The sequence below is a fragment of the Halichoerus grypus genome, chromosome 11 (assembly GCF_964656455.1).
Source record: "Halichoerus grypus chromosome 11, mHalGry1.hap1.1, whole genome shotgun sequence".
Lineage (NCBI taxonomy): Eukaryota > Metazoa > Chordata > Mammalia > Carnivora > Phocidae > Halichoerus > Halichoerus grypus.
Genome location: NC_135722.1, coordinates 50866950 through 50894669, shown reverse-complemented (window position 1 = coordinate 50894669; position 27720 = coordinate 50866950). Strand labels below are relative to the sequence as shown.

At 44.8% G+C, this 27720-nt stretch overlaps 1 protein-coding gene across 5 annotated transcripts in view; it reads left to right on the top strand.

Annotated features, from left to right (window-relative positions):
- STIM1 (stromal interaction molecule 1) overlaps window positions 1-27720 on the top strand; it is a 187318-nt gene that overhangs the window by 88054 nt on the left and 71544 nt on the right. For all 5 annotated transcript variants that reach the window (XM_078058475.1, XM_078058476.1, XM_078058477.1 and 2 more), the window contains exon 2: window positions 16422-16552. In XM_078058475.1, coding sequence (XP_077914601.1) covers window positions 16422-16552 — 131 coding nt within the window. The remainder of the gene's footprint in view (window positions 1-16421; window positions 16553-27720) is intronic.

Sequence of the window (27720 nt, the reverse complement as noted above, 5' to 3'; positions counted from 1 at the left end):
TTTTGAGGAACCTCCATACTGTTTTCCAGAGTGCCTGCACCAGCTTGCATTCTTACCAACAGTGTAGGAGGGTTCCCCTTTCTCCGCATCCCCGCCAACATCTGTCATTTCCTGGCTTGTTCATTTTAGCCATTCTGACTGATGTGAGGTGGTATCTCATTGAGGTTTTTTTTTTTTTTTTTTTTTAAAGATTTTATTTATTTATTTGACAGAGAGATAGCGAGAGCAGGAACACAAGCAGGGGGAGTGGGAGAGGGAGAAGCAGGCTTCCTGCCAAGCAGGGAGCCCGATGTGGGACTCGATCCCAGGACCCTGGGATCATGACCTGAGCCGAAGGCAGACGCTTAACGACTGAGCCACCCAGGCGCCCTCTCATTGAGGTTTTGATTTGGATTTCCCTGATGCCGAGCGATATTGAGCACTTTTTCATGTGTCTGTTGGCCATTTGGATGTCTTCTTTGGAAAAATGTCTGTTCATGTCTTCTGCCCATTTCTTGATTGGATTCTTTGTTCTTTTGGTGTTGAGTTTGATGAGTTCTTTATAGATTTTGGATACTAGCCCTTTATCTGATATGTCATTTGCAAATATCTTCTCCCATTCTGTCGGTTGTCTTTTGGTTTTGTTGACTGTTTCCTTTGCTGTGCAAAAGCTTTTTATCTTGATGAAGTCCCAATAGTTCATTTTTGCCCTTGCTTCCCTTGCCTTTGGCGATGTTTCTAGGAAGAAGTTGCTGCCGCTGAGGTCGAAGAGGTTACTGCCTGTGTTCTCCTTTAGGATTCTGATGGACTCCTGTCTCACATTGAGGTCTTTCAACCATTTTGAGTCTATTTTTGTGTGTGGTGTAAGGAAATGGTCCAGTTTCATTCTTCTGCATGTGGCTGTCCAATTTTCCCAACACCATTTGTTGAAGAGACTGTCTTTTTTCCATTGGACATTCTTTCCTGCTTTGTCAAAGATTAGTTGACCATAGAGTTGAGGGTCCATTTCTGGGCTCTCTATTCTGTTCCATTGATCTATGTGCCTGTTTTTGTGCCAGTACCATACTGTCTTGATGATGACAGCTTTGTAGTAGAGCCGGAAGTCCGGAATTGTGATGCCGCCAGCTTCGCTTTTCTTTTTCAACATTCCTCTGGCTGTGCTGGGTCTTTTCTGGTTCCATACAAATTTTGGGATTATTTGTTCCATCTCTTTGAAAAAAGTGGATGGTATTTTGATGGGGAAGTGGTTGTATGTATCTTGACTTCGTTCCTTTGTATTGCTGAGTAATATTCCATTGTGTATAATGTATATAACCATTCACCTGTTGAAAGACATATGGACTGATCCCAATTTGGGCTATTACACATAAAGCTTCCACGAACATTTGTATACCATTTTTTTTTTTTTTAAAAAGATTTATTTATTTATTTTAGAGAGAGAGGGAGCGAGTGTGTGCAAGCAGGGGGAGGTGGAGAGGGAGAGAGAGAATCTCAAGCAGACTCCCCACTGAGCACAGATCCGGATGCAAGGCTCGATCTCACAACCCTGAGATCTCAACCTGAGCCAAAATCAGGACTCAGACACTTAACTGACTGAACCACCCAGGTGCCCCTGTATACAGGTTTTTTAATGTGAACCTGTGAAGGATTTTATTCAGGAGAAAAGTATAGTCAGATTTGAATTTTAGAAAAATTATACTAACTGCTTTAGTAGAGAATGAGTTTGAGAGAAACGAGCAGAGACAGGCAGATCACTGAGGAAACCGTAGTAACCCAGGCAAAGTACATGGAGACCTGAACTCGGTTCTCTGTGAGTTGGAGCCTGCTTGGCCATAGAGGTTTTCCCTCAGAAATCATATCAGGCTCGTTTGCATGTGGGAGCAGGGCTGGGAAGCCTGGGCTTGTTCTGGATAGTCAGTTCCCCTTCTGGGGAGATGTCATCACCATAGCTGAGAACTGCCATCACCATCCGGTGAGGCAAGGCTGCAAACCCAGCTTTTGGAAAGATCATCCTGACTGCAAGGTTTTTCAGTAGATGTTCTTGGTTATCTTCTCTCAAGAAAAGAAGAAAGGGGGCCAGTTATCTTCTTCGTATAGTTTGGGTGGAGGCTTATGTGGGGCAGGAAGATGGTGAAAAGCTCTTTCCTGGGTCTGGTCTCTTTGGGAGCCCAGGAATGTGTTCTCTGGTAGGCCAGCCAGCAGTGGGCCTGGGGTGGCTGGAGGATCACCTCCTGCTGCGAGGGAACCTGGAATCCACATTGGTTTCACCCCATGTAGTGGTGTGCCTGGCTCACCCAGGCATTTATCACTGTGCTCTTGGGGCCACTGTGATCAGGACTGATTGTTGGGAGCCAGGTCCACTTCTGAACCAGAAGGGTATAATCCTAGAGAGTCCACTAATGGGTTGGACACCTCCCCTGGGCACTGTGCAATGTCCTTATCTGGGCAAGTTCTTGGGGGCCCATCCCAGCACTTGTAGAAAACTTTTCCCAGCAGAAATCTGTTTTGAGTTGTTTGTAATTGTTTTTTTGGCTATCTCAGACCCTGACAAGTGCTGGCCAGGATGCAGGAATGTTTGGGTCAGGTGCCAGGTCAGAGAATTTGGGGCAACTTTTGAACAAGTGTGTATTGATTTAATTTCTCTGGGGCTGTCATGCGTCTTGGCACAGATACCTTCAGAATGTAAAGACCTGTGGTATGTGGGACCCCAAAGCTGAGAAAGCAAATCTTCAAAACCTGTAAGCAGCTTTCAGTTGTCCTAGACCAGGTCTTGTGTTGCCCGGGGCTCTGCCAGACACAGGGGAACGCCAGAGAAATCAGACTCATCTGTAGTTGGGAAGATAAGACTCACAGGTAAAGTAGAGAATAGACAACTGACAAGTGAGTGACTAACACAGGGCTTGACTGTTTTTCCAAGGACTTTACTGATTTTGCAGATAAGAAAATCCTTAGGAGCACTCAGAGTGTAGGAAAGTTGAAATTTAAAGACTTGCAACTACCACTTCTGTAATTCAGTATGTATTTTAATCATTGAGGGGCAGGGGTTGGGGGACCCTGGAGGCCAGAGAAGTGTATCTTACTTCTTTTTATATTCCTGGTGCCTTTGGTTAGTTCAGCTAGCTAGCTCAATGTCAGCAATTAGGTGTTTGAAAGTCAGAAATCAGCATTGAAGTGGTAGCATGTGAACCCTGAACTGGGGCTCAGAAAATTTTAATTTAGTCAGAAAGGTTCTAAAAATTAAAGGGCAGGCAGATAGACTGTTAAGCGGTTGGACCAGAGTCCAAAGCCCTGCAGGAGACGTGGGAGGAGGCACAGGGAGTCAGAACAGCTAGAAGGCCCCTGCACTGGAAGCCTGGGTTCCTGAGGTCCTGGCCTGCTTGGTGGGGACTAATTTTAGGGATTAGCCACCTTCTTTGGGAAGGGAGCTTCTTGTGAAACCAACATTTGAAGAAAAGAATACTGAGAGGATGAAGGTAGAAATGGGACACAATGGGCTGGCTGGGTGGAGAGAGGGCTGAAGAATTCATCTCGTCTAGCAGATGATTATGTTTCATATGATTAAACAGAAGCATATTCTTTTGCTCTTTTTGTTTCTCCCCACAGAGTGTACTAGGGACTCAGTATTCCTTCTCTAGTGTCTTTTTAACTTTGTTTCTAAGTCTTAATAAGGAAGGGGTCTCTAGTTAGTGTTGGACACTAAAGAAGTTAGGGCAAAACCAAGAATGCTATTTTACCCTGCTTGGGGAATGGTACAAGACCAGTTAGGACTTCTGTGTTGGCCCTCGGTAGACGAGCAGAACGTATTAGAACTTGTCCCTATTTGTGGGTCTTGGAGAGTAAGGGTTCGTAGTTCTAGGGAGCCTTCTTGCACAGACTCATCTGGATCTCCCAACCAGATAGCCTTGCCACAGGACATGGCATAGGAAGTTAGTGAGACTTCTAATCTGGTTCTGCCACTATTTTGCTGGCCAGCCTCCCCTTTCATAGCCCCAGTCTCCTCCTCCAGTTTTAAGGTGGGCAGTGGTCCTTGCTGCCTCCAAAGCCCTTCTAACTCTGCCGCTTAGAGTCTGAGTACAGTGGTGATCTCAACATCCATTACTCCCATTGTATGCCAAGAATTTTTGCAAGATGGTAAAAAGTACCCTTTGACTTTGGGTTCTTTTACAAATTAATCTGTGTGTGATGCTGTGCTCCTTGCTCTGGGGCTTGCTATGCTGGGATGCCCTCCCTTCCTTCCACTCCTGCTGTCTTCTTCCTGTTCAGATGGTGGTATCTCCTGGTGCTCTGGTCTCTTGTGTCTTACCATATTCTATTTTGTGTCTTTGTGATTCATATACTGTGCTCATTCTCGTACTTTCTGTGGGCAAGGACTGTGTCTGTTCATCTCTGTTTCAGCTTGCTCTTTCATCAACTGAGTTCTTCTGGGCATTCATTTGTTTATTCAGTGAATATTCACTGGAGCCCAGCTGTTGTGCTAGGGACTTTGCTAGGTGCTGGGTGTTGGCTCGAAGTCAGGATTCAGCCACGAAGGCAGCCATGGTTCCTGCCACTGTGGAACTTACAGGTTAGTGGAGAAGAAAGATATTAAGCAAATTATCACACAAATAATTATAATTGTGAAAAGTGTTATCAATAAAAAATACAGGGTGCTTTAGAGAATGTATAATGTGGGCCTAAACCAGTTTGGCAGGGAAGTTGATCAAGGAAGATTCTTTGAAGAAAAAGTGTTTAAGTTCAGACCAACAGTATGAGTCAGAGTCTGCAGGTCAAGAAAGAATGAGGAGGCTTCCATACAAAAGAAATTCTAGGTTATTCTTTTTTTCTTTTCCTTCAAATTTTTATTTAAATTCTAGTTAGTTAACTTACAGTGCAATATTGGTTTCAGGAGTAGAATTCAGTGATTCATCGCTTACGTACAACACCTAGTGCTCCACACAACAAGTGCCTTCCTTAATGCCCATCACCCATCTGACCCATCCCCCACCCACCTCCCTCCATCAACCCTCAGTTTGTTCTATCTTTAAGAGTCTCCTATGGTTTGTTCCCCCCCAAACCCCTCCCATATGTTCATCTGTTTTGTTTTTTAAATTCCACATATGAGTGAAATCATATGGTATTTGTCTTTTTCTGACTGACTTATTTCCCTTAGCATAATACCCTTTAGATCTATCCACGTCTTTGCGAATGGCAAGAGTTCATTCTTTTTGATGGCTGAGTAATATTCCATTGTGTATGTATATACTGATGTAGTTTTGGAATGTTGGTGAGCTCCAGAGTCAATGGCCAAGAAAGAATTCTTGAGACATCTTTGGTGCAAAAAGGTGATTTTATTAAAGCACAGGGACAGGACCCATGGGTAGAAAGAGCTGCTGCACTGGGGTTGTGAGGAATGGCTGATTATATACTTGGGAGTGGGGGGAGGTAAGGACAAAGGGAGGTGTCCAAAAGAACTTTCATATGCTAAAGAAGACTCACAGGATGGTGGAGGCCTGGCTATTGTCAAGTTAGGATGGTTTTTCCTTCTAGTAAGGCATTAACTTTAAGACAGCTGGGACTTTCCTGGCGGAATGTCATACTCTGCCTGCCTCAAGTATTTGTCAATGGGCTGCAGGTTATAAGGCAATTTTATTTTATTTACATTCCCTCTACCTTTGTTTTCTACATCACTATGGAGGAGAGAGTGATGTTAGGGCTCCCGAAAATTGAGTCTATGGGTTTCTGAAAGTTAGGCTATTGATGAGAATGCTTTTTCCTTGTAAATCACTAAGACATTTGTAAAATGATGGAGACTCTTGTCCTGCAGGACTGTGATCTATGTCAGTTACCCATTTGTTTTCCCTTCCCTTAGCTTTAGGGCAGCCCAGAGTACCTGAGGAATGTCACACATATCCCACCTGGGGGGGGTGTTGTGGGGTGTCAGCTTGTGCTTTGTCCTCAGCTTGCCTTCTGCTCCCTCATCATATACCACATCTTCTTTATCCACTCACCAGTTGATGGACACTTGGGCTCTTTCCATAGTTTGGCTATTGTTGATAATGCTGATACATCGGGATGCTTGTGCCCCTTCGAATCTGTATTTTTGTATCCTTTGGGCAAATAGGAATTCTAGGTTATTCTCACCCTGGGTTGCACATTAGCATCACCAGGTATAAGAGAGTATATGAATCAGCTGGGCTGGTGCTTCATACTCGTGCTTCCTGGGGAGAGTATCAAGTGATACAACTACTTTGGAAAAGAGCTTGGCACTTAAAAGTTAAACATACTAAAGGGGTGCCTGGGTGGCTCAGTCGGTTAAGCATCTGCCTTCGGCTCAGGTCATGATCCTGGAGTCCTAGGATCGAGTCCCGCATTGGGCTCCCTGCTCAGCAGGGAGTCTGCTTCTCCCTCTGACCCTCTCCCCTCTCATGTGCTCTCTCTCTCATTCTCTCTCTCTCAAATAAATAAATAAAAATCTTAAAAAAGAAAGTTAAACATACTAAACAAATCTGTCATATAACCCAGAGGTTCCACTCCTACTGGAACTCAGGATGAAAAACTCATTTTCACTAAAGAAAAATGAAAACATGTCCACACAAAGACTTGTACATGAATGTTCATAGCACTTTATTTGTGATAGCTAAAAACTTGTGGATGGATAAACAAATTTTGGTCTCTTCATTCAGTGGAATGTTACTCAGTGATAACATGGAGAAAACCGATTCATGTGACAACACGGTTGAATCTTTTGAATGCTGAGCAAAAGCCACCAGACACAAAAGAGTACATACTGGTGATTATATTTCTTTGAAGTCCTAGAACAAGCAAAACTAATTTATAATGATAGAAATCAGATCAGTGGTTATGTGGGGCGGCAGATGAGGTTTGGCAGTGAAGTACCAAGTGGGAACATTTTGGGGTGATGGAATGTTCTATATCCCGATTGGGGTGGTGGTTATACAAGTGCATATGTTTGTCAAACACACTGAACTGTACACTTAAAATGGAGACATTTTATTGTGTGCAATTCTGCCTTAAGAAATATCCATGCTCTATTTTTATAAATGTCAAGAAAAGGTAAAACTCATGTATGGTGATAAAAGTCAGAAGAGCCGTTACTACTATGGGGTGGGGAGAGATCGTGGTCGTGGTAGTATTGATTGGAAAGGGGCAAGAGGGAGGAAGTCTTCCTAGAGTGTTGGGAATGTTTTATTTCTTGATTTTGGTGGTAGTTACTTAGATATATACACATGTAAAAGTTGGTTGATCTATATGTTTATTTATACACTTCGCTGTATGTATGTTACATCTCAAAGAAAAACAAAAAAGCAAAACCCCCCATAAAACCAAACCCATACCTAGGTCCCGCCCATAGAGATACCGATTTGACTGGTCTGGGATGGGGCTTGGGCATCAGTGACATCGGTGCTCCCTAAGTGGGTCTAATATGCAGCTGGAGTTGAGAACCAACGTGCTATATGTGGACAGGAGGGGAGAAACTTGGAACATCAAAGAAGGATCGCACAAGGCTACGGGAGTTGCTGGACATGAGACCAGAAAGGTGGCAGGTGACAAATCATTCTGGGCCTTGCAGGCCGCTTTAAGAAATTTGAACTTCATCTTAAGAGTAATGAAAAGCTTTTGAAGGTTTTGTTTGTTTGTTTGTTTTTTAAGATTTTATTTATTTATTTGTCACAGAGAGAGAGAGAGAGAGAGAGAGAGAGAGAGAGCAAGCAGGGGGAGCAGCAGAGGCAGAGGGAGAAGCAGGCTCCCCACTGAGCAGGGAGCCCGATGCGGGGCTCGATCCCAGGACCCTGGGATCATGACCTGAGCAGAAGGCAGACGCTTGACGACTGAGCCACCCAGGCGCCCCTTGAAGGGTTTTGAGTAGGGAGATGACGTGGACAGATGATCAATCAGCTGGCATGCACTCGCATTGCCTGTGGGTAGCGTTCCTGCTGATGGCTCGTCAAGTATTCAGAATATCTCCCTGTGATGGGAGGAGGATTTGGAATAGTTGAGTCTTGAACTAGGATCGGTGCTTGTTTAGAAGTGGGGAGTGAGGGAGAGTGAGATGTGAAGGTTTTTGACACAAGCAACTGAAGAAGTAGAAAGTTTGGGGGAAACTAATGAGTTTAGGTTTAGACATGATGCGTTCGTGTTCCTGTCAACATCCTTGTGTGGAGATGCTTAGTAGGTAGTTGGCTTCTGTGGGTTTCTGAGGGTCACAAGTGAAACTTGCAGCAGAAACATCATTTTGCCTTTTGGGGGAGTTGGCAATGACTAGTAATTTCTTTAAATGGTAATCAAGGCTGTGAGGAGAGAGAGATCTGAGAGTAGTATGAAGAGAAGAGAGCCTTGGACCAAATGCAGATTCTTTAAAACTTCAACATTTAAAAGTCAGGTCTGGAGGAGACATTTGCTTTGCACACTCAGGAAAAGAAAGATTTGTTCATTCATTTAGCAGATCTATATTGAATACCTCCCGTGTGCCAAGCACTGTCTGAGTCCCTGGGGTTACTGCAGAGAACAAAAAAGTCACTGCTCTTGTGAGCCTTACTTCTCTTGGAGGGAGATGGGCACTGAGCAAATCAACAAGTGTATCATGTGTGAGGTGGTAGTAGGTGCTATGAAAAAATGAAAAAGACATGAGCTCTGCCCTCAGATACCCTCAAATAACTGCAGTTGTAAGCTGACTGAAGTAAGGCTAGAAGAGGTACAAAGTCAGGAATGCTCATGGAATCAGAGGCGTATCTCAGTATGTTGCACATTGAAGCTCTATACATTGTCAAGGCTGTGAATTTTTTCTTTTCCATTGAGGGCTTTCTTTAATTATATTTCATATGAATTAAAAAAATTGTTACTGGAGTATTCAGATCATAGGTTAGAGTGAAAATATAGTTATCTTGCATTATAATAAACATATATAATATTTTTTTAAAGTATGCTAGTAAGAATTGTAAAAACGTTTACTGATCATACGCATATGGTAGACTGCTTTTTTTTTTTAAGAGCAGTTTTAGGTTTACAACAAAATTCAGAGGGAGGTACAGAGATTTCCCACATATTCTCTGCCTCCACACATGCTTAGCCAACCCCATTACCAATGTTACTTACCAGAGTGGTACATTTTTTTGCCAAGGATGAGCCCACATGGATACATCCTAATCACCCAAAGTTCATAGTTTCCCTTAGGGTTCACTCTTGGTGTTGTATGGGTTATTTTTTGATGTGTTCTCCTTGGGGGGAGACATGGGAAGTCTTTTGTGTCATTGCTGCTTGGGTAGCTGAAACCAGTGCCAGCTTTGTCCATAAGGAAAGCTCTTCTGAATTCCTGCCCCGCTGCTGAGGAGAGCTGGGCCTCTGCTTGGATATGAGGACATGATGTTCTAACAGGGGCAAGAACATCCCTCAAGAGGCTGGATTTCACTCAGCCCCAGGGAGCTGACTCCTCTTTCCTCTGTGGCTAGACCTACTATGTGCTGTGTTCCAAGGGGGCCCTTTTTTTTTTGCCTGTTCTGGGTCCCAAACCAGTTCCCCTTCTCATTCTTTTTTTTTTTTTTTTTTTTTTTTAAAGATTTTATTTATTTATTAGAGAGAGAGAGAGAGATAGTGAGAGCAGGAACACAAGCAGGGGGAGTGGGAGAGGGAGAAGCAGGATTCCCGCTGAGCAGGGAGCCTAACGCGGGGCTTGATCCCAGGACCCGATCCCAGGACCCTGGGATCATGACCTGAGCCCAAGGCAGATGCTTAACAACTGAGCCACCCAGGCTCCCCCCCTTCTCATTCTTTACATTTTTGTGTAGAGGGTACTTCCTCCTCCCACCCCATCCCCCTCCCCAGACCCCCAGCCTCAGCCTTATTTAGGTTCTGTGCTGGTTTATCTCTGGAATGTCAGGGTCCTTGATCGAACCTGAGTCTTCCCAGGGCTGGTGCTCTTAACAGTCTTTTGAGCCCTTTCTAAGGGTAAGCGTGGATTCTGATCCCATCAAGAGTTCCTGCAGAGCTTCCTGGTCCCACTTTGTGGGGTGGGAGGTGAAGTGGAGAAATGATTCGCAACAGGTGACGCTCCTGCTGGCAAAATTCAGCAGTTTCCAGATTCCGTTCAGGTGCCAGCCAAGTGGTAAGGAACAGTTTGACCAGGGCCTTTCTCTATTCCTTATCTATGCCTTCTTCCTTGACTGCTGTTCTTCTCACTTCTTTCCCTTTGGGCTTGTGTCTCACACCAGACAATCCATTGTCAGGCCCAGCTGCAGGGGCTCTGCTTTGCACGCCTGCAGATGCGTGGTCTCAGGGGGATGAATTACTGTTCAGTGAGGAGAAACTGGCTGAAAGAGAAGAGGCATCAGGTGGATGGTGGATATTGGTGGGAGGAGTTGGTCGCTTGTACTCAGGAATTCTCTTGTCCCTGGGGGAGATACAGTTTGTTATGAATCCATTCATGCACGCATTCATTCATTCAGCCAGTGTTTCCTGATTTCCTGCTTGACGGTAGATGTTCGTGATGGGGCCATACTAGGCCCTGAGGGATAGAGTGAGTCAAACCTAGTCCTTGCCCTTTCCTGGATGTGGCATGTGAACAACTCAGAGCATGAGAATTAACATAACAGAGTTATGTATAAAGTCCTTTGGAGCATAGAGCAGTCGGTGATTGGCTCTGCCTGGAGAAAGGAGAGGAGATTGGGACATGAGGGAAAGACTGTGGTTTTGCCTGCCAGTGATTAACAAAGTGTGGTCTGCAGACCATTGGGGGTCACCAGGATCTTTTCAGGGGTCCAAAAGGTCAAAGACATTTTAATAATAATGCTAAGATGTTATTTGCTTTTTTTCACCGTGTCTACATTTGCACCAATGGCACGAAAGCAGTTAGGTAAAACTGTTGGTTCCTTATCAGGAGTCAGAGCAGTGCCACAGAACTGTGCTGGTGGTCACTGTTTTTCTCACCTCCATGTGCTCTGTTTAAAAAAGAATTTAAAAAAAATATATAAGTAAAAATGTATGAATTTTATTAAATTGTATCACCCGAATACATGTCTCTTTAGTACTCTCTGTGATGAAACAGGAAATATGCATAAAGCACTTTTGCTGCAGGTAGAAGTTTGATGTTTATTTCAAGAAAGAGTGTTTGTGCCATCGAGTTGCAAGTTGAACTACCTCCTTTCTTCAGGGAACACTTATTTTTTAAAAATATTTTATTTATTTGAGAGAGAGAGACAGAGATAGCGAGACAGAGCACGAGCAGGGAGGAGAGGGGGAAGCAGGCTCCCCACTGAGCAGGGAGCCCGATGTGGGGTTCAATCCCAGGACCCTGAGATCATGACCTGAGCCGAAGGCAGACATTTAACTAACTGAGCCACTGAGGCGCCCCAGGGAACACTATTTTTATTTGAAAGAATAACTGACAGATAAACTATAGTTACTCAAACTAATTATTTGGCAGATCTTTTCTTGAAAATGAATGAGGTGAGTCTGCTACTTAGAGGAAAACAACTGGTAGTATTTGTTGCCAATGATAAAATTCTAGCTTTTATTTAAAACTTAGAATTGTGGAAAACTTGTATCTGCCACTGTGAGCTTGACAGCTTCCCCAGATTTCAAGCTTTTCTGATGGGGGCACCTGGGTGGCTCAGTCGGTTAAGGGTCCAACTCTTGATCTCAGCTCAGGTCTTGATCTCAGGGTCGTGAGTTCAAGCCCCATGTTGGGTTCCATGCTTGGCGTGGAGGCTACTTAAAAAAAAATAGGGGTGCCTGGGTGGCTCAGTTGGTTGGGTGTCTGACTCTTGATTTTGGCTCAGGTCATGATCTCAGGGTTGTGAGATCAAGCCCCGCATCAGGCTCCGTGCTCAGTGCAGAGTCTGCTTGAGATTCTTTCCCTCTGCACCACGCCCCCCTCCCAAGCTCTCTCTCAATCTCTCTCTCAAATAAATAAATAAATAATAAAAGTTTCCTGATGAAATTAGTGGTGATACTAATAACTGATTATTTTGATATTGTATAGATGAAATGGGTCAAATTCGGAAGCTCTGCCTAACTCATTGAATCACTAGTTTCCATGTGATCAGTGCATCATGTTACAAAATCACGCCTGGATAAAAGATTATTCAAAGTGCAAGATAGAGCAATAGATTTTAACGTGATAGAGTACAAAAAGTTCATCCAGATAGTTTCAAATTTCACACGGCAACTAATCTTTAATAAACCTACCACTTGTTGAGTTTTGATGTAATATTAGAGAAGAATGTTCACAGTTATCTGAAAGGTTATTAAAATACTCTTCTCTTTTCCAACTACATACCTGTTTTGATCTTGGATCAAAACAACACATTGAATGTGGAAATAGATATAAGACTACAGCCATCTTCCATTAAGCCAGATATTAAAGAGATTTGCAAAAATGTAAAACAATCCCACCCTTCTCAGAAAACATTTTTTCCATAAAACAGTTATTTTTCATAAAAAATGTTATTTATATTAATGTATAGGAGATTTAGTGGTCTAAAAGGAATTAATTGCTACTAGAATTTGTATTTTAATTTCTAATATGGTAAATATCAGTTTGGGGATTTTCAATTTTCAAGAGTATACAGGGGCCCTGAGATCAAACAAATAAAAACCTGGTCCTATACTATTCTTTTTACTTAGTATTCTCTTTTCTGCCTAGAGAAATCCTACACGTAATTGTTAGTTGGTATTTATTCATCAAAAAACATTTCCTGAGCATCTATCAAGACCCTAGCTTTTGCTTGGGGCTGGGGACATTGTCCCAAGCCCTTCTGGAAATCACAGTCTGATGGGGAAGACAGATAGAACTGCAACACAGTATGATGAATGTTATCAGCGATAGACAAATAAATGTTGTGGGAATATAGGCCATTGTCATAATCACTTGCCAGCTCATCTAGAACATATGCTGATCGATCTGATTGGACTGTATATCCTATATTTGATTCTTCATAGTCTGACAGGGAGAGTGGCTGATTAGCAGAGGATGGGAGCTGTTCACCTGCTGCTCTGGGAGGAAAGAAGGAAACTACCAATGTATTGATTGTCAGCTTTATGCATGCCCTATGCTAGGTGTTTGAACAAATGTGGTCTTAATTTTTGCAAAAACCCTTAATTTTTGCAAAAACCATGTAAGCAGATATAATTATCCTCATTTTACAAATGAGATATTGGAAGCTAAGAGAAGTTAAACAACTTGTCCAACATCATATAGTTGTAACTGATGGAGCTGGGATTTTGACATACGTGTTCTGACTCCAAGTCCAGGGCTCTTATTAATAATGTGTTGCTAAATGGTTGGATCTTCTAAGGTATTTCCAGATGGTTCTGGGAAGCCTTGGCAGATCGGAATATATAAGAGATGATAGATTCAGGAAGGAGAGAGAGACAGCCTAGGAAATGCTTGGTAGCAGGAGTCATTAGTGAATTTTGGCTAACGTGCTTTTTCTGAACAGGGTTCTATGGCCTTATGGGACATCAAGATTTTGTACTCCTTTATCCTCAATCCCTTTAATCCTTCTCTATGCCAGATGATGCCAGCAGCAAAGATCACCTGTGTGTCTGATCAGGTTACAAACCAGAGCCTAGTGTTTGAAGCCCAAACTTCTTGGACCTGCCATAGGCCTTCAAGAAAGGGGCTGGCTGACCTTAAGGCCAACGGTACCCAGCCTGGAGACCCCCACAGCCCTAGAGCTCAGTGAACTAGTTCATTCAGCATTTTAAAAAAGCCTTTTAGAAGTTATGCTTTGGCACACCTGGCTGGCTCAGTTGGAAGAGCATGAGACTTACGATTTCGGGGTTGTGAATTGGAGCCCCATGTTGGGTGTAGAGATTACCTAAATAAATAAAACTTAAAAAAAAAAAAAGCTGTGCTTTACTTATGATAGACCTGTGTGTGGATACAGGCTAATGAAAAGATTGAATTTCTTTCCTTTGGGTCAAAAATCTGTCAACCTAATGTGGTTCTGGTGTGCTACCTGTGGTTTTCTAGAACAGGGGTCAGCAAACTATGACCCAGGGGTCAAATTCAGCCCACCACCTGTTCTTGTGAATAAGGTTTTCTTGGAACACGGCTAAGCTCATGCACTTAGGTTTTGTCTATGGCTGCTTTTGTGCTCAATGATAAAGTAGTTGTAACAGAGGCTATCTGGTTCATAAATCCTAATATTTACTGTCTGGCCTTTTACAGAAAACGTTTGCTGACCCCTAGGGTAATCCTGATTGTTTCTATCATGGTAATTAGCACTTAGTGTTTTAGTCACCTCTCTCCCCTACATTTATAATTAAGCTCCTTGAGGGCAGGGATGAGATCTGACTCATCTCTTTATGCCCCATGCTGATTACAGAGCCTGACATATAAAGAACACGCAATAAATGTTGTTTAAATGGGCACATCATAGGCTGATCAAAAATCTCTGATAGGCAATTAAAAAAATTTTTTTTCTTATTCTGATAGGCAATTATATGTGCCTTTGATGGACACAAAAACAGGAATAAGGGCAGGAAAGCATTATGTTGGTAATGCTAATCCCCAGGGCTGTGTGCTTCCATCTATGAACCAGTCAGTACTTAACTGCAATTCCGTTTAGATAGGTAGTTCATGGATAGGAGTCCATAAATGAAACAATCATGCCAAGAGCTCTTATTGGTGAGGAAGTTGAGAAACAATGCCTTAATCTTTGGCTGCATTTTTCTCTTTCCCTGGGTACCCACCACCGCCTCACCCCACCCTCCACTCTCCACTTCAACTTGTAAGACAAATGTAGAAGAATATAAGGTTATATGGAGATATTTCTTTGGCATGTATACTATTTATCTTACTTTTTGTCTTCTATGAAGCCATTTCTTCAGTGTCCTTTTTACCATCTGTGACTTCCAGAAGATGAAACCCAACTTAAAGCTGTTTGGGCGCCTTGGCATAAAGGCGGACAGGTGAAGTGCGGGCCTGGGAGTCGATAGACCTGGGCTCTCGCTGTGGCTCTTCAGCTGTCTTTGACTTTGGACACATCAGTTAACATCTGTGAGCTCCAGTATCCAACATGTTTTTATTGAGTCACAACTGGGACATTTTCCGCATTTAACATTTATAGCCCTCCCTCATTTTGAAAAGGATTTGAGCAACTAGCCAGTGAGAGAGAGGTGACTTGTCCTGTGCTGTCAGTGTTTCTGATCCGCAGACAGGTCTTTGACCATTGCCTTCTAGAAGGCTTCACAGCAGCAGCTTCTTTACCCTGTCCTTGCTTTCTCTTCTGTGACAGCTTCTTCTTCTTCTTCTTTTTTTTTTTTAAGATTTTATTTATTTATTTGACAGAGAGAGAGATAGCGAGAGAGGGAACACAAGCAAGGGGAGTGGGAGAGGGAGAAGCAGGCCTCCCGCGGAGCAGGGAGCCCGATGCGGGGCTCGATCCCAGGACCCTGGGATCATGACCTGAGCCGAAGGCAGACGCTCAACGACTGAGCCACCCAGGCGCCCCTGTGACAGCTTCTTCTTTGGGAGTGATCTGAGGAGTTTTTGCTGGAGAGAAGTTATCAAGATCAGGGTCAAAGGGAAAGAGGAATTTTAGAATCTAAGAATTGGAAGACATACTGGAAACTTCACTTACAATGTCTTTTTCAGTTAGTGAGCTTGAGGCCGGAGAAGGGAAGTGACCTCCCTAGGGTCACACGGTAGAGCTAAGACGAGATGCCAGGCTCTTTCTGCCGTATGCATAGTGTTTCCCGGGGTTCCAAGAGAGGGTTAGGTGGCCTCAGCTCTTGTGTTGGCTTTAGTGCTACATGGCTGTGTGTCGGTGGTGGGGGAAGCTGCCCTGCGGGCCTCCCACGCTGTTGCAGCTGATGTGCTCAGGACCGTGGGTGCCTGATGGCTATCGCTGACTGTAACTCGCTGTGGGCAGGCTCCGCACGTGAAGGCTTTCTGTAGCTAGCCCGTGGCTGGCACTCTGCTACTCCCAGCAGTGACAAAGTGAATGAGAAGGAAAATACATATTATTTTGGCACTGCAGGGAATGGGCTGTGTTCCTGTTTGTAGAAAGACTGTATTAATGCACATTTATTTATCGACTGACTAAAAATGGTATTTTATTTGAACATGTATTTCTTCACTTACTAGTAAGGCTAAACTTTTTTCCCTGTGTCCGTTGGCTATTTGTATTTTCTCTCATTTATATTTTTTTCTGTGTGAGTTACCTATTCATATTCTTTGTCTAGATCCCAGTGTATTCCTGGTCTTATGCTTGACTTCCCTGCCAGCAGGGAAAGATTAGGGTAATAAAGCATTGTCCCTAAATGGGGGAGATTTGGGGAGAAGGTTGAAGACTGGATGAAATGGTTTTCTCACTGTACAAATAGCCAGTGAGGTGGCTACATGAGGCTTTAGCTGCTGGAAGCTACGGACCCTGGGACAGGTGGGTAGTAAAGGCCAGTGGTGGCCCACAGTAATGTTGTCTCTTGCTTTTCCTGTACAGAGTTTTGCCGGATTGACAAGCCCCTGTGCCACAGTGAGGATGAGAAGCTCAGCTTTGATGCCGTCCGCAGCATCCACAAGCTGATGGACGATGATGCCAATGGCGATGTGGATGTGGAAGAAAGCGATGAGGTGAGCTCTCTCACCCTGCCGTGGCTCTCTTCTCTTCCTGTGTGGACAGTCTCTAAAAGCTGTCTAGATACTCTTCCCCGTGGAGAGATGTTCTTGATGTTGGCTTGTTCTCTAGGAGCTCCTCCCTGCGAAGGGAGGTGATTCTCAGCAGAACAGCCCTATAGGACCCCGCTGGTCCGAGTGCAGGCCTGATGTCTGTGTCTCTGCCTGGACTGGCTCCCATCTGCCTACCAGCTAGAAGCACAACACTGACTGAGCTGTGCTGTCTGAGAGGGAGAGGGAGCCTCGAGGTCGGTCTCTACAGTTCCCCTGACTCCTTATTGTAATCCCGCTGCAGACAGAGGGGGCATCCGTCTGTACTTACTGTGTGCTCAGCCCTGTGTTGGCATGTAGGAGAGAAGTCAAGGCGGTCCTTATCTTGCCCTCTGGGAGTTTATACTCTGTTTGGGAGGAAGAAACACATGTTCCTAGAAAGATCATTCTGAATTGCAGGCCGCAGTTGCTGGGAGCCGGTTGAGTAGTCCAGATAGTAGGAGTGAGAGGAATCTCTAGATGGAAAAAGCTCTGTTATTGTCTCACCTTTTGGCATCACTACAGTTCCAATTCCACAGAGCCCAGAGTACGAAGTCATCACTTGTGAAAAGATGTAAAGGTTTCAGTTGATTTCAAGCTCAACACGAGCCAGCAGTTTGGTGAAGCTGCCAAGTTATGCCAGATCTTTAATAGTGATATGGTGCATGTCACGAGGGAGAGGTAAGCCCAGTCTCTTCACCCTGCTCGTCAGCCCACCTTTTAAGTTTTGAGTTCAGTTTTGAATCTCACGTTGTCAGAAGCACCTGGAACAGTGAGAACCTGTACGGCAAGGAGTGAACGATGAAGGGCATGGAAACTATGAAATGGAGACATTCAATAGAATTTGGTTATTTATTAGTATTATGTATGTGCCAGGCACTGTGGTAGACATGAGGCTGTAAAGAGGACACAAGCGTCTGTCCTCATATCATTTACAGTCTAGTGGAGAAACGGGAGCCTGGAAAAGAAGAGATCTGGGAAATAAAATTTCTGTCTTCAAATACATTAGGAGTGGAGGAATCAGAGTTAAGTAACGATGGTGCAGGCGATGAAAAGTGCAGCTCTAGCTAGCATTTATTGAGTTCTTATTCCGTGCCAGGCACAGTGTTAAGCTCTTTGCATAATTAACTCTTTTACCTTTCTTAACAGCCTTTTGAAGTTGGTATTATTGTCAAGGACTGGAGCCTTGGAAAGGCTGTTCAAGGACACACTGTGTATGAGCACAGATCTGATTTCAAAGCTCATGCTGTTAAGTACTGGTGTACTCTTTCTTTTTTTTTTTTTTAAATTTTTTTATTGTTATGTTAATCCCCATACATTACATCATTAGTTTTAGATATAGTGTTCCATGATTCATTGTTTGTGCAAGGTGTACTCTTTCTCTTAGGCTAAGGGCAGAACCAGGACCAATGTGAGCAAAATAAAATATGGGCATATTCATTTAGAATAAAGAATCGTCACCAGCGCCATCTTGTCGTAGAAGAGCCTTCCTTGGTAGGTATGTAGTGAGCTCCCTGTCACTGAAGATGGGCAGGTAGAATATAGCACTCCACCGATTAGTTAGCAAAGGGGATCCTTGCATTCGGTTGAATTAGATAATGTCTAAGGAATTTATAAGAGGACAAAAATAGACCTCCTGGAGCAAAAGTAGACGTTCGGGTGGAGTGGAAGGAATGGGGCAGCCTGAGTAAGCAGGGAACCAGTGTGAGTACAGATGTGGAGGTAGTAAGAGCGTGGTGGGTGGGTTTGGTTGGACAGAGGACTGTGGTGGAAGACTGCAGGACAAAAATCTGGAAAGGAAAGTGGGGACCCAGACAGCCTGGCTGAGCAAGGTCTACTTGTTGAACCTGGCAACTGTAGGTCCTTGAGCAAGGACAGCAACCGCGATGAAGGTACCTGAACTTTTGGTTGCATCTAGAAGCGGCACTGGCCCTCAAAGGTCCCAAATTTTATTTGCCTGCGCTGAGAATAGAACCATGTTCCTGGAGGCAGATGAGCCCTAGAGGCTTCCTGATCTCTCTCTGGGGGCCTGGCCACAGGACTAGGGGATGGATGGCACACCAGTTAAGAAGGTGATATGATCCAAGATCTACAAATTCCTGGATATCTTCGTCATCTGCTCCTTTTTTCACTTTCTGCTGATTGCTTTGTCAATGAGGGGAGGAAGAAAATGTTCTTTTTAGAGGAATGTTACCACAACAAAAAGCTCATCAGCACAAACTGTTCTAAAATAACACAAAAGCTGTCACCCTGCTCTTCTCTGTGCCAGTGGTGAGCTGTTCTTTTTCAGTGTAGCTCCTGCCTTTGCCTTAGCTTCAGCTGCTGCCCCTGCAGTCTCAGGCCTCTGGTGGTGAGGGGGGCCTGCCAGTCTGGGTTTTCATGATCAGTCACAAGCACCTGTCTTCGAAAGAGAAAGCAATGGTAGCAAAGTGTGTGTGTTTAAGTCAGTCTAAACATATGAGACGACCTTGGAGGTCAGGTTCTAACTAGAGTGTTGGGTGGACAGCTCAGAGCTTAGAATATTGGCTACTGGGCACTGAGACGTGAGAGATGAAACTGTGCTTGTGCTGGCCATGAGGGACCTGAGCTTTTCATGACCACTTAAAAAGCCCTGCTGATGCCCCAAGGATCTTAGTGCAAGTCTGAAGGGATACCCTATGAGGCCTCATTTATTCAGCCTCATATCAGTAAGTTTTTCAGATGACTAAACTATAACCTCAGTTCTAGAGCTCTTAAAATTTTAGCCATTTTTGAAATAAGTCTTTCTTTTTACAGATTATTGTGAACAGAGTGGTGACTTTATTTGGATCATTCAAAGCATGTCTTCAGGGCCTCTTACACGATTACCCCAGTACCTAGATTCCTATATCCATTGTTGTGATTTCTTCTCATAATTTCCCTGTCTCTTCTTTGATCATCCCCATTTCTAATTGCTGTCTTTACTCTGCTGTGAGCTATGAAATTAGATTTATGGCAAGCTGAGACTTAGCAGGCATTTTATAGAAAATATAATCAGTGGCTTGTGGGGCAGCCAATTTGGCTGCTCAAGTACTATCTTTGCTTGCTTCAGTGTGAGTTGGCAGAGGTTGTGGGCTGGGGGCCCTTCAGATGAACAAGATGGGAATATTGGCAGTGGTACCCTTCTTGCAAGGCTGGGAGGAAGTTCGACCAGCCCACCAGTGTGGAAATTCATGGCCTGTGTTCTGCTGAGACCTCTGGTGGGAACACTGCCCATGGGTAAAGGATTTGCTGTAGGGGGATGGTCCTGTCGGGTTGTCTGGACAGTCTGAAGTAGACAGAGAAAGGCTGTCTACAACCACTGTCCCTTCGACCTGACCTGACACTTTGAGAGCAGTGTTATTTTCTTCTCTGGAGCCTACATGGGAAATCAAGGGCATTTATCCAGCCATTAAACAGATTTTTATTGAATACCTGTATGTGCCAGGCACCATTATAGGGCTACAGATTCTATAGCAAACAAAACAGATAAGATTTCAGCTTTTATAGAGCTTGCATTCTAGTAGTCTGTATGTCACACGTGATTAAATAATGAGTAAAATTCTGAAATTAGGAAGAACTGCGATTACAGTAGTTTAGTGACTTCCCCTTTAGTTTTCTTAGGTAAAATGGTGGTTAGTGATTCCTACCCTTGCAAGGTTATTGCCAGAACTCAGTGAGAAAAGTTCTGTTGAAAGTTTCTGGCACAGGGGTGCCTGGGTGGCTCAGTCGGTTAGGCGTCTGACTCTTGATTTGCTTTCCCCCTTTTGCATTGTCCCCTCACGGGGCCTGCTGGGTCCTGGAGGGCTGTGTGGGCTGGGGGAACTAAAGCTTGAGAGGAGCGGCTCCACTTGGAAAATCCAGAGGCCAGCAGGAGTTGGACTTGATAGGAGGTGGTATGTAGGGAGGGAGAGAAGCCCATGGGCTTCAGGCACATAGCCAGTGCTCTGGCCTGCCTGGGCTAAGTGGGATGCAGGTGAGTAGCTTCGTTATGCCCAGTACTAGCATGATTACTAAGAATTGCTTTCCCTCCTCAGGCTTTGGGCCTTATTTCTGTGTCCAGACAGCTGTGGGGACACCTCTCCGTGCTCCCTTGCCTCTAGTTTCCCCTCTACCAGCCACGTTGTCCATGCTGCCCATGATCTTCCCAAGTACACTTCGGTTTCCTATGTCCTGCGTGATTTTCTTTTCTGATTCCATCTGACTTCCTGTGCCAAGCACTCCATCCCTTCAAATCTGGCCTTAGTCTTTCTTAAGACTCTCTGGACGTACCTCCTACCACTCTTGTCTGGCCCTGGCCCTCATTGTCTCAAACTCATTCCATGCTTGTTGCAGTACCCTTTCTTTGCTCAGCTAGTTCTCCCTGGCTGGGATTAATTTCTACCCGCCCCTTCAGCCCTCGGCCCTGTCCGTATCAGTCTTAGGTATCTCCTGGAATGCTCCAGGCTCACTTCTCATGAACTTTCCCTGACTTTCTCACCCCGCACTGATCTCTCTCTCATCCCAGGACTAACTCCCATAGCACACAGTCCAAAACAACTCAGTTTAGCACATAATTAGAATGTCTTGCTTTGTGCCCTAATGGTTTTGATTATATTATCTTGCCTGTAAGTTTGTCTTTTTGCACTGTTGCTGGAATTACTAAAGCACAACTCTGATCATTACTTCTACCTTGTAAAGGGAGTGCAGTGGAAAAGGAGCATCCCTACCGTGTGCCAAGCCCTGTTCTAGCTGTTGCATATACAGTTTCATTTAATGCTCAACCACTCTATGAGCTAGGTGTTACTGTGTTTTGGAGATGATGGAACTTAAGAGTGGCCTGCCTTTACTTACTAAATCAATCTAAACTCTAACCGGCCCTTCAGTGCTCCCACAATCTGCCTTTAGCTTTCCTGACTAGTTCACATTACACTGTATTCCCTTACTTTAGGCTACAACCATCTCAAACATGTTTCTTTATATCCCATCACTGTGCCTTTGCTCTTTTTTTTTTTTTTTTTAAGATTTTATTTATTTGAGAGAGTGAGCGAGAGAGAGAGCATGAGCAGAGGGAGGAGCAGAGGGAGAGGGAGAAGCAGACCTCCTGCTAAGCAGGGAGCCTGACGTGGGGCTTGATCCCAGGACCCTGGGATCATGACCTGAGCTGAAGGCAGACACTTAACTGACTGAGCCACCCAGGCGCCTGCCTTTGCTTTAGATAAATTTTCATCTCAGCATCTCTCTGCCTCCCATTTGCCTGTAAAAATTCCACCTGTCCACACAGGCCTAGGTCAGGGGTCTCAAAATCAGCATTAGTGACGTTTTGGGCTAGATGACTCTTTGTTGTGGGGAGCTATCTTGTACATTGTAGGATGTTTAGCAGCATCCTCAACCTCTATACACTGGATATGGGTAGCAGCAAACGTCCACCATCACTCCTTTCCCCCAAAGTTGTGACAACCAGAATGTCTCTCTTGCCAATTGTCAGTTGCCCTGGGGAATAAAAGTACCCCTGGTTGGGATGCCTGGGTGGCTTAGTCGGTTAAGCATCTGCCTTCGGCTCAGGTCGTGATCCCAGGGTCCCGGGATTGAGTCCCACGTTGGGCTCCTTGCTCAGCGGGGATCCTGCTTCTCCCTCTCCCTCTGCCCTTCCTCCCCTCTCATGCTCGTGCTCTCTCTCTCTCTCAAATAAATAATAAATAAAATCTTAAAACAACAACAACAACAACAACAAAACGAAGAAGTGCCCCTGGTTGAGGACTACTGGCCTAGAATAAATGTTTTCTCCTAGAAATCTTGTTGTTTCCCTACAGTGGGAAGTAATTTTTCCTCTTCCGTGCTCCAGAGTACTTGGCATGAATCTCTCATTTGGCATATTGCTCTGCTCTGTATTGTAATTAGTTGTCTGTCTTATTAGACTCTGAGTGCCTCCAGGGCCAAGAATCGGGTCTTATTCATCACTATTTCTCCCACAGTACCTGGTACAGGGCCTTACACATAAAGGTGATGCGTTAAGTATTTTTGAAATTTGATTTGAAGGCAATGATCCTATCTTATCACTAAGTGCCCCTTGAATTGTTTCCGTAGGGCAGAGCAAGAGTACAAGGTTGGCTGGTCAGCGGCATGGGGACAGGGTGCTTTGGATTTGTGAGTTCCGGCCAGGATGGTGGCTGAGTCAGTGGCGGGCTGTGTCTAGGAGTGCTGGGGTCTAGGATCCAGATACAGCATTGCTTCGTTAGTGTGTGATGTGTATGTCTGACCTCTGTGACTCCTTCCCTAGCCCTCTACCCAATGCTGTGAGTCACATACAGAATCTGGATGGAGGTAAAATCCCTGTAGTTAAAATAATAGGAAAGACTTAGAGAAAAACATGTACAAGGAGGGCAGAGATAAAGAAAAGAGAAAAAGAAGACAGAAGTCTGAAAGGTTGTGTGACTGAGCGAAAGTATGCACAGGCTTTGGAGCAAGAAAGATGAGGGATTCAGGTGCCCTTTCACCAACTGTTGGTTGTATGACCTTGGAAAGTTTCTTAAATCTCTGTGAGCTTTCATTTCCTCACGGTCAAATGGGGGCAGTAGTCTCTGCCTTGAAGGATTCTAGCAAAGACGAAATGAAAGCACGTGTGGAAAGTGCCTGGCCTGTGGTTTTGTTCATGGTGGTACAAGTGTTATGTCCTCTCCCCCTGCTCCCACCCGCAAGGCCCGTGCTGGGGGCTTTCCCTACACTCTCACACGGAATCTTGACAAGAAACCTGTGGGATAGGGGCGCCTGGGTGGCTCAGTCATTTAGCGTCTGACTTTGGCTCAGGTCATGATCCCAGAGTACTGGGATCGAGCCCCACATCAGGTTCCTTGCTCGGCGGGAAGCCTGCTTCTCCCACTCCCACTCCCCCTGCTTGTGTTCCCTCTCTCGCTGTCTTTCTCTCTGTCAAAAAATAAATTAAAATCTTAAAAAAAAAAAAGAAAGAAAGAAACCTGTGGGATAGGTAGTAATTTTCCCATATAACCAATAAGAAAACTGAGACTGAATTAGCTCATAGTTATCCATTTTGGGGGTTATTGCAACTCAGATCTGCACGAGGCTGATGGAAATGTTCTAAACTTGTGGTGATGGTTGCACACCTCTGAAAATGCTAAGCACTCTTGAGTTGTACACTAAATTGGTATGTAAATTATATCTAAATAAAGATGTTAAAAAAATAAAAGTGTCACTACAACACTGGTTGGTATAGCGGTCACCTCCCACTTGCCTTGCTGTAGCCCAACCCCTAGGACCCCATAGGGCTCTATAGAAAACACTTTGAAAACCCTGCTGAGTTCTATCTCCATTTCCCTCACTCCTAACTTTGACAGATATGCAGAGGGTCTTCCAAGTCTGTGTGTCCGTGGTATCTGGAAGCAGAGATCCCTGGTTAGCTACCTGAGAGCTAGGTTCCCTGTTTCTGGGTAGGTATAGATGGTTTTTGAGGACACCAGACTGAAGAGCCCTGGGGCATCCTCTTTGGGAGAATCCTTCCTCTATTTTTCCCTCCCTCCCTCCCTCCCTCCCTTCCTCCCTTCCTTCTTTCCTTCCTTCTTCTTTTTTGTAGCTGTCACTTACGGAAAAGCTAAGATGGCAAGAAAGTTATGGGAGAACCCAGGTGGTAATTCCCTCTCACCCACATACCAGGACCCTGAATCAAATTCTTGGCACTTACTATATGGAGCTCCAGGAGGGGAGATGTCAGAGGCAGCTGGCTAAGTAGCCCTGGTTTTATCTCTCCTGGCTTCACCTTGTGCTCAGGGCCTCCCTCTGATTCCCGCCGCTGCTGCCATGCTGGCCCATGGGAAGCAGCGCTCTCCCCTTGGTCCCTGGACCCAATCCTGAACATAGATTTCCTTCCTTCCTCTTTGAACAGCTTTGACAGCCTGGCGCTTTTGCCTTTTTTTTCTTTCTTCGGTTTACTATATGCAAAATAGGGCAGAAAAGAAATAATTGCAGTTTTTCAGACAACCTCAGCATAGGTTTCTATGTAGACATGTCTGTTGCTACAGTAATTCTTCTTTGACCTGAAGGATTGTTACAGTTTGGCGGCATCCTTCTGGTTTTTTGCCTTCTAGCTTCCTGCCAGCCTCCTGGTGCAATCACCATCTTATCTCCTGCTTTGTAGAACATTCTGACCCCCTGCCCTAATCTAGGCAAAGCACAGATTGAGGTCTGCTCAGGCCTTTTGTCCAGAACAGAGATGAGTGATACTGTGAATGACATCATTCTTCAGGTGAAACCTGGTCCTTAGGCTAAGGGAATGACCTGTCCACATTTTTTCTTGTAAATACTTAATTATAGGGTGGCTGTAGCATTCACCTCCCAACTCCCATTGAGTTCAAGTTCTGTAGCCTTGCTCATGCCTTCAGCCCACACTCTTCTGAGTTTCTTAGAACAAAGTATTTGGACATTGCCTTTTTAAAAGTCTAAGCATAAGCTTTGGAAGCTGACCTGAATTCAAATCCAAATTTTGCAATGTAGATTGATAAGGCCAAGTAACTTGGAGCCTCCCTTTCCTCATCTGCAAAGTAGAGATGAAAATAAGATACTCTTTGCCGTTGATAAGCCCTCAGGCTAGCGAGAGTGGCAGACCTGTGACCTGGCAGTGACAATAGCACATTTCAGGGCCGTGATAGTAGTGAGCGCAGGACTGTGGGAGTTGCGAGAGGAATAAGGGTGAGGTAATCTAACATGTGCCGGGGTAGCAGAAGACGCCCTGTCAGCCAGCACTCAGGGCAGGGGACCAGTTGCCAGACAAGCTGAGCTACACATCAGAGGGAGTAGGCCTAGTTTGCAATCTGTCCCAGTGCCTTGGCCAGATACAGGATGAAGCAGCAGCTCCCCCAGATGGGACCGCTCGTGTTTCCAGGAAAACCCAGACGGTGCTTTGCTTTGACAGACAGGGAAATTCTTTCTCACTACGCAGACTGTTGTTTTCCTTCCCTCCTCTTTGTTGGTGAGTCTGCTTTGTTTGTTCTGGACTGCAATCCTGTGATGACAGGGATTAGGTAGACTTGTAAGACTTCTGTGTGTGTGTGTGTGTGTCTGTATGTGGAGTTGGGTTTATGTGCCTTGTGTTTGTTTCTTTGCATGTGTGTGTATGTCATTTTATGCCTTTTTTAATTTACTTTTTATTAAAAGATTTTATTATTTGACAGAGAGAGAGACAGCGAGAGAGGGAACACAAACAGAGGGAGTGGGAGAGGGAGAAGCAGGCTTCCCGCCGAGCAGGGAGCCCGATGTGGGGCTCGATCCCAGGACCCCGGGATCATGACCTGAGTGGAAGGGCAGATGCTTACGACTGAGCCACCCAGGCGCCCCACCTTTTTGTATTTTTATGTGTCTTTCTGTATCTAGATGTGTCTGTGTGTATGAAAAGAAGTGGAGGCAGGGGAGAAACACAGAGCCAAGGACGTAGGAGTTAAGAGAAAGCCCGTAAGCCGGGTCAAGAATCAAAGAGAAGGTTAAGAGCAAATGGTTGGGCAGCAGCATAGTATGCAGGACCTGGAGGTGGAAACAGAGGCAGAAGTATAATCGGGACTCCAAAGATGCTATTAATCTAGGCTGATCTGGACCCTACAAGGTGGTAGGCAGAATGCAAGGGTGGGTCATCTAGCAGCCAGAAATGGTTTAGCCCGCAGAGAGAGAGAAAAGCCCTGCTTCAGGTATAAGCTTCTGAATCATCCTGTCTAAGGAGGAATCGGTGGTTGGCTCCCAAGGCCTTGCCTGTGACCTAACTGGTGTTTGTGTTTATTTATGCAAGTCTCTCTGTGCGTGTCTGTGCATGTGCATTGCATTAGAAACAATTGGTTTTCTTTTCTTTTTTTTTTTTTTTTTTAAGATTTTACTTATTTATTTGAGAGAGACACAGTGAGAAGAGGGAACACAAGCAGGGGGCATGGGAGAGGCAGAAGCAGGCTTCCCTCTGAGCAGGGAGCCCGATGCGGGGCTCGATCCCAGGACCCTGGGATCATGACCTGAGCCGAAGGCAGACGCCCAATGACTGAGCCACCCAGGCGCCCCAGAAACAATTGGTTTTCGACGTAATGGCTGATCCACATGAGGATTTGTGACCCTCCCCTTATTTGTTCTCCTGTTCTCCCGCACTCTCCTTCTTTCTCTCTTTCTTCCTTTGCCAGACATATTTTGTGTCTGCTCTGTACTGGATATGCAAAGACTAATAATGAAGACAAATTTTCTACCTGCAAGGAGCTCACATGTTAGTGAGGCAGAAGAACATTCATGTCCTAATAGGTGTTGTGATGAGAGATTAGTACTGCATACTCTGGAATTTTTTTTTTCCTGGAATTTTAAGAGGAGAAAATTTGACTTATCCTAGGATGCCAGGAAACACAGCCCAGACGAGGTGATGCCTGAGATGAATTTTGAGAGATGCAGAGGAGTTAACCTGGGGACAGAGGTGGGAAGGGTATAGCCAGTGAAGGAATGAATGTGTGATGTGTGAAGTCAGTGGTTCTTTTAACTTGAGCATAGATTGTAACAATGGGACAGGGAGGGAGAGGTTGGAGATGAAATGAGGTGGGAATGACAGGCATTAGCCAGATTCTTGCCATACGGAGGAACTTGGATTTTATCCCAAAGATGATAAACTAGAGGTAAACAGAGATGTAAACAGAGATGGCTCTCGTTCTGACTGACGGGGTGTCAGGAGCGGGCTTTGCAGAGCAGGTGAAACTGAAACTTGGTTTTTAAAAGATGAGCAAGGTTTACTGATGAAAAGAAGGAGGAGCATCCCAGGAAAAAGGATCATGAGTAAAGGCAGGAGGCAAAAAATATGGCAAGTTTGGGAGACATCAGGTGGGAAGGTGTCTAGGGAATAGTTTCTTTATAAGGTAGGGTTTTCTTTGATGGGTAGTATGTGATTCCAATAAGATAATGGATGGTAAGAATCCTTTGTGACCCATGATGCTGCCTGAAAATGTCATTAATAGTGTTGCTATCGAGCTTCTCTCTCCGCTCGGTGCCCCGCAATGCCAGGCCCTCGCAGGTGTAGGTCAGGTAGGTGTGCGCTCAGCAGTGTGGCGCTGACTCGCCCATCTTTCATCTAGCCACCTGGCATCTTGAGGAGCGGGAGC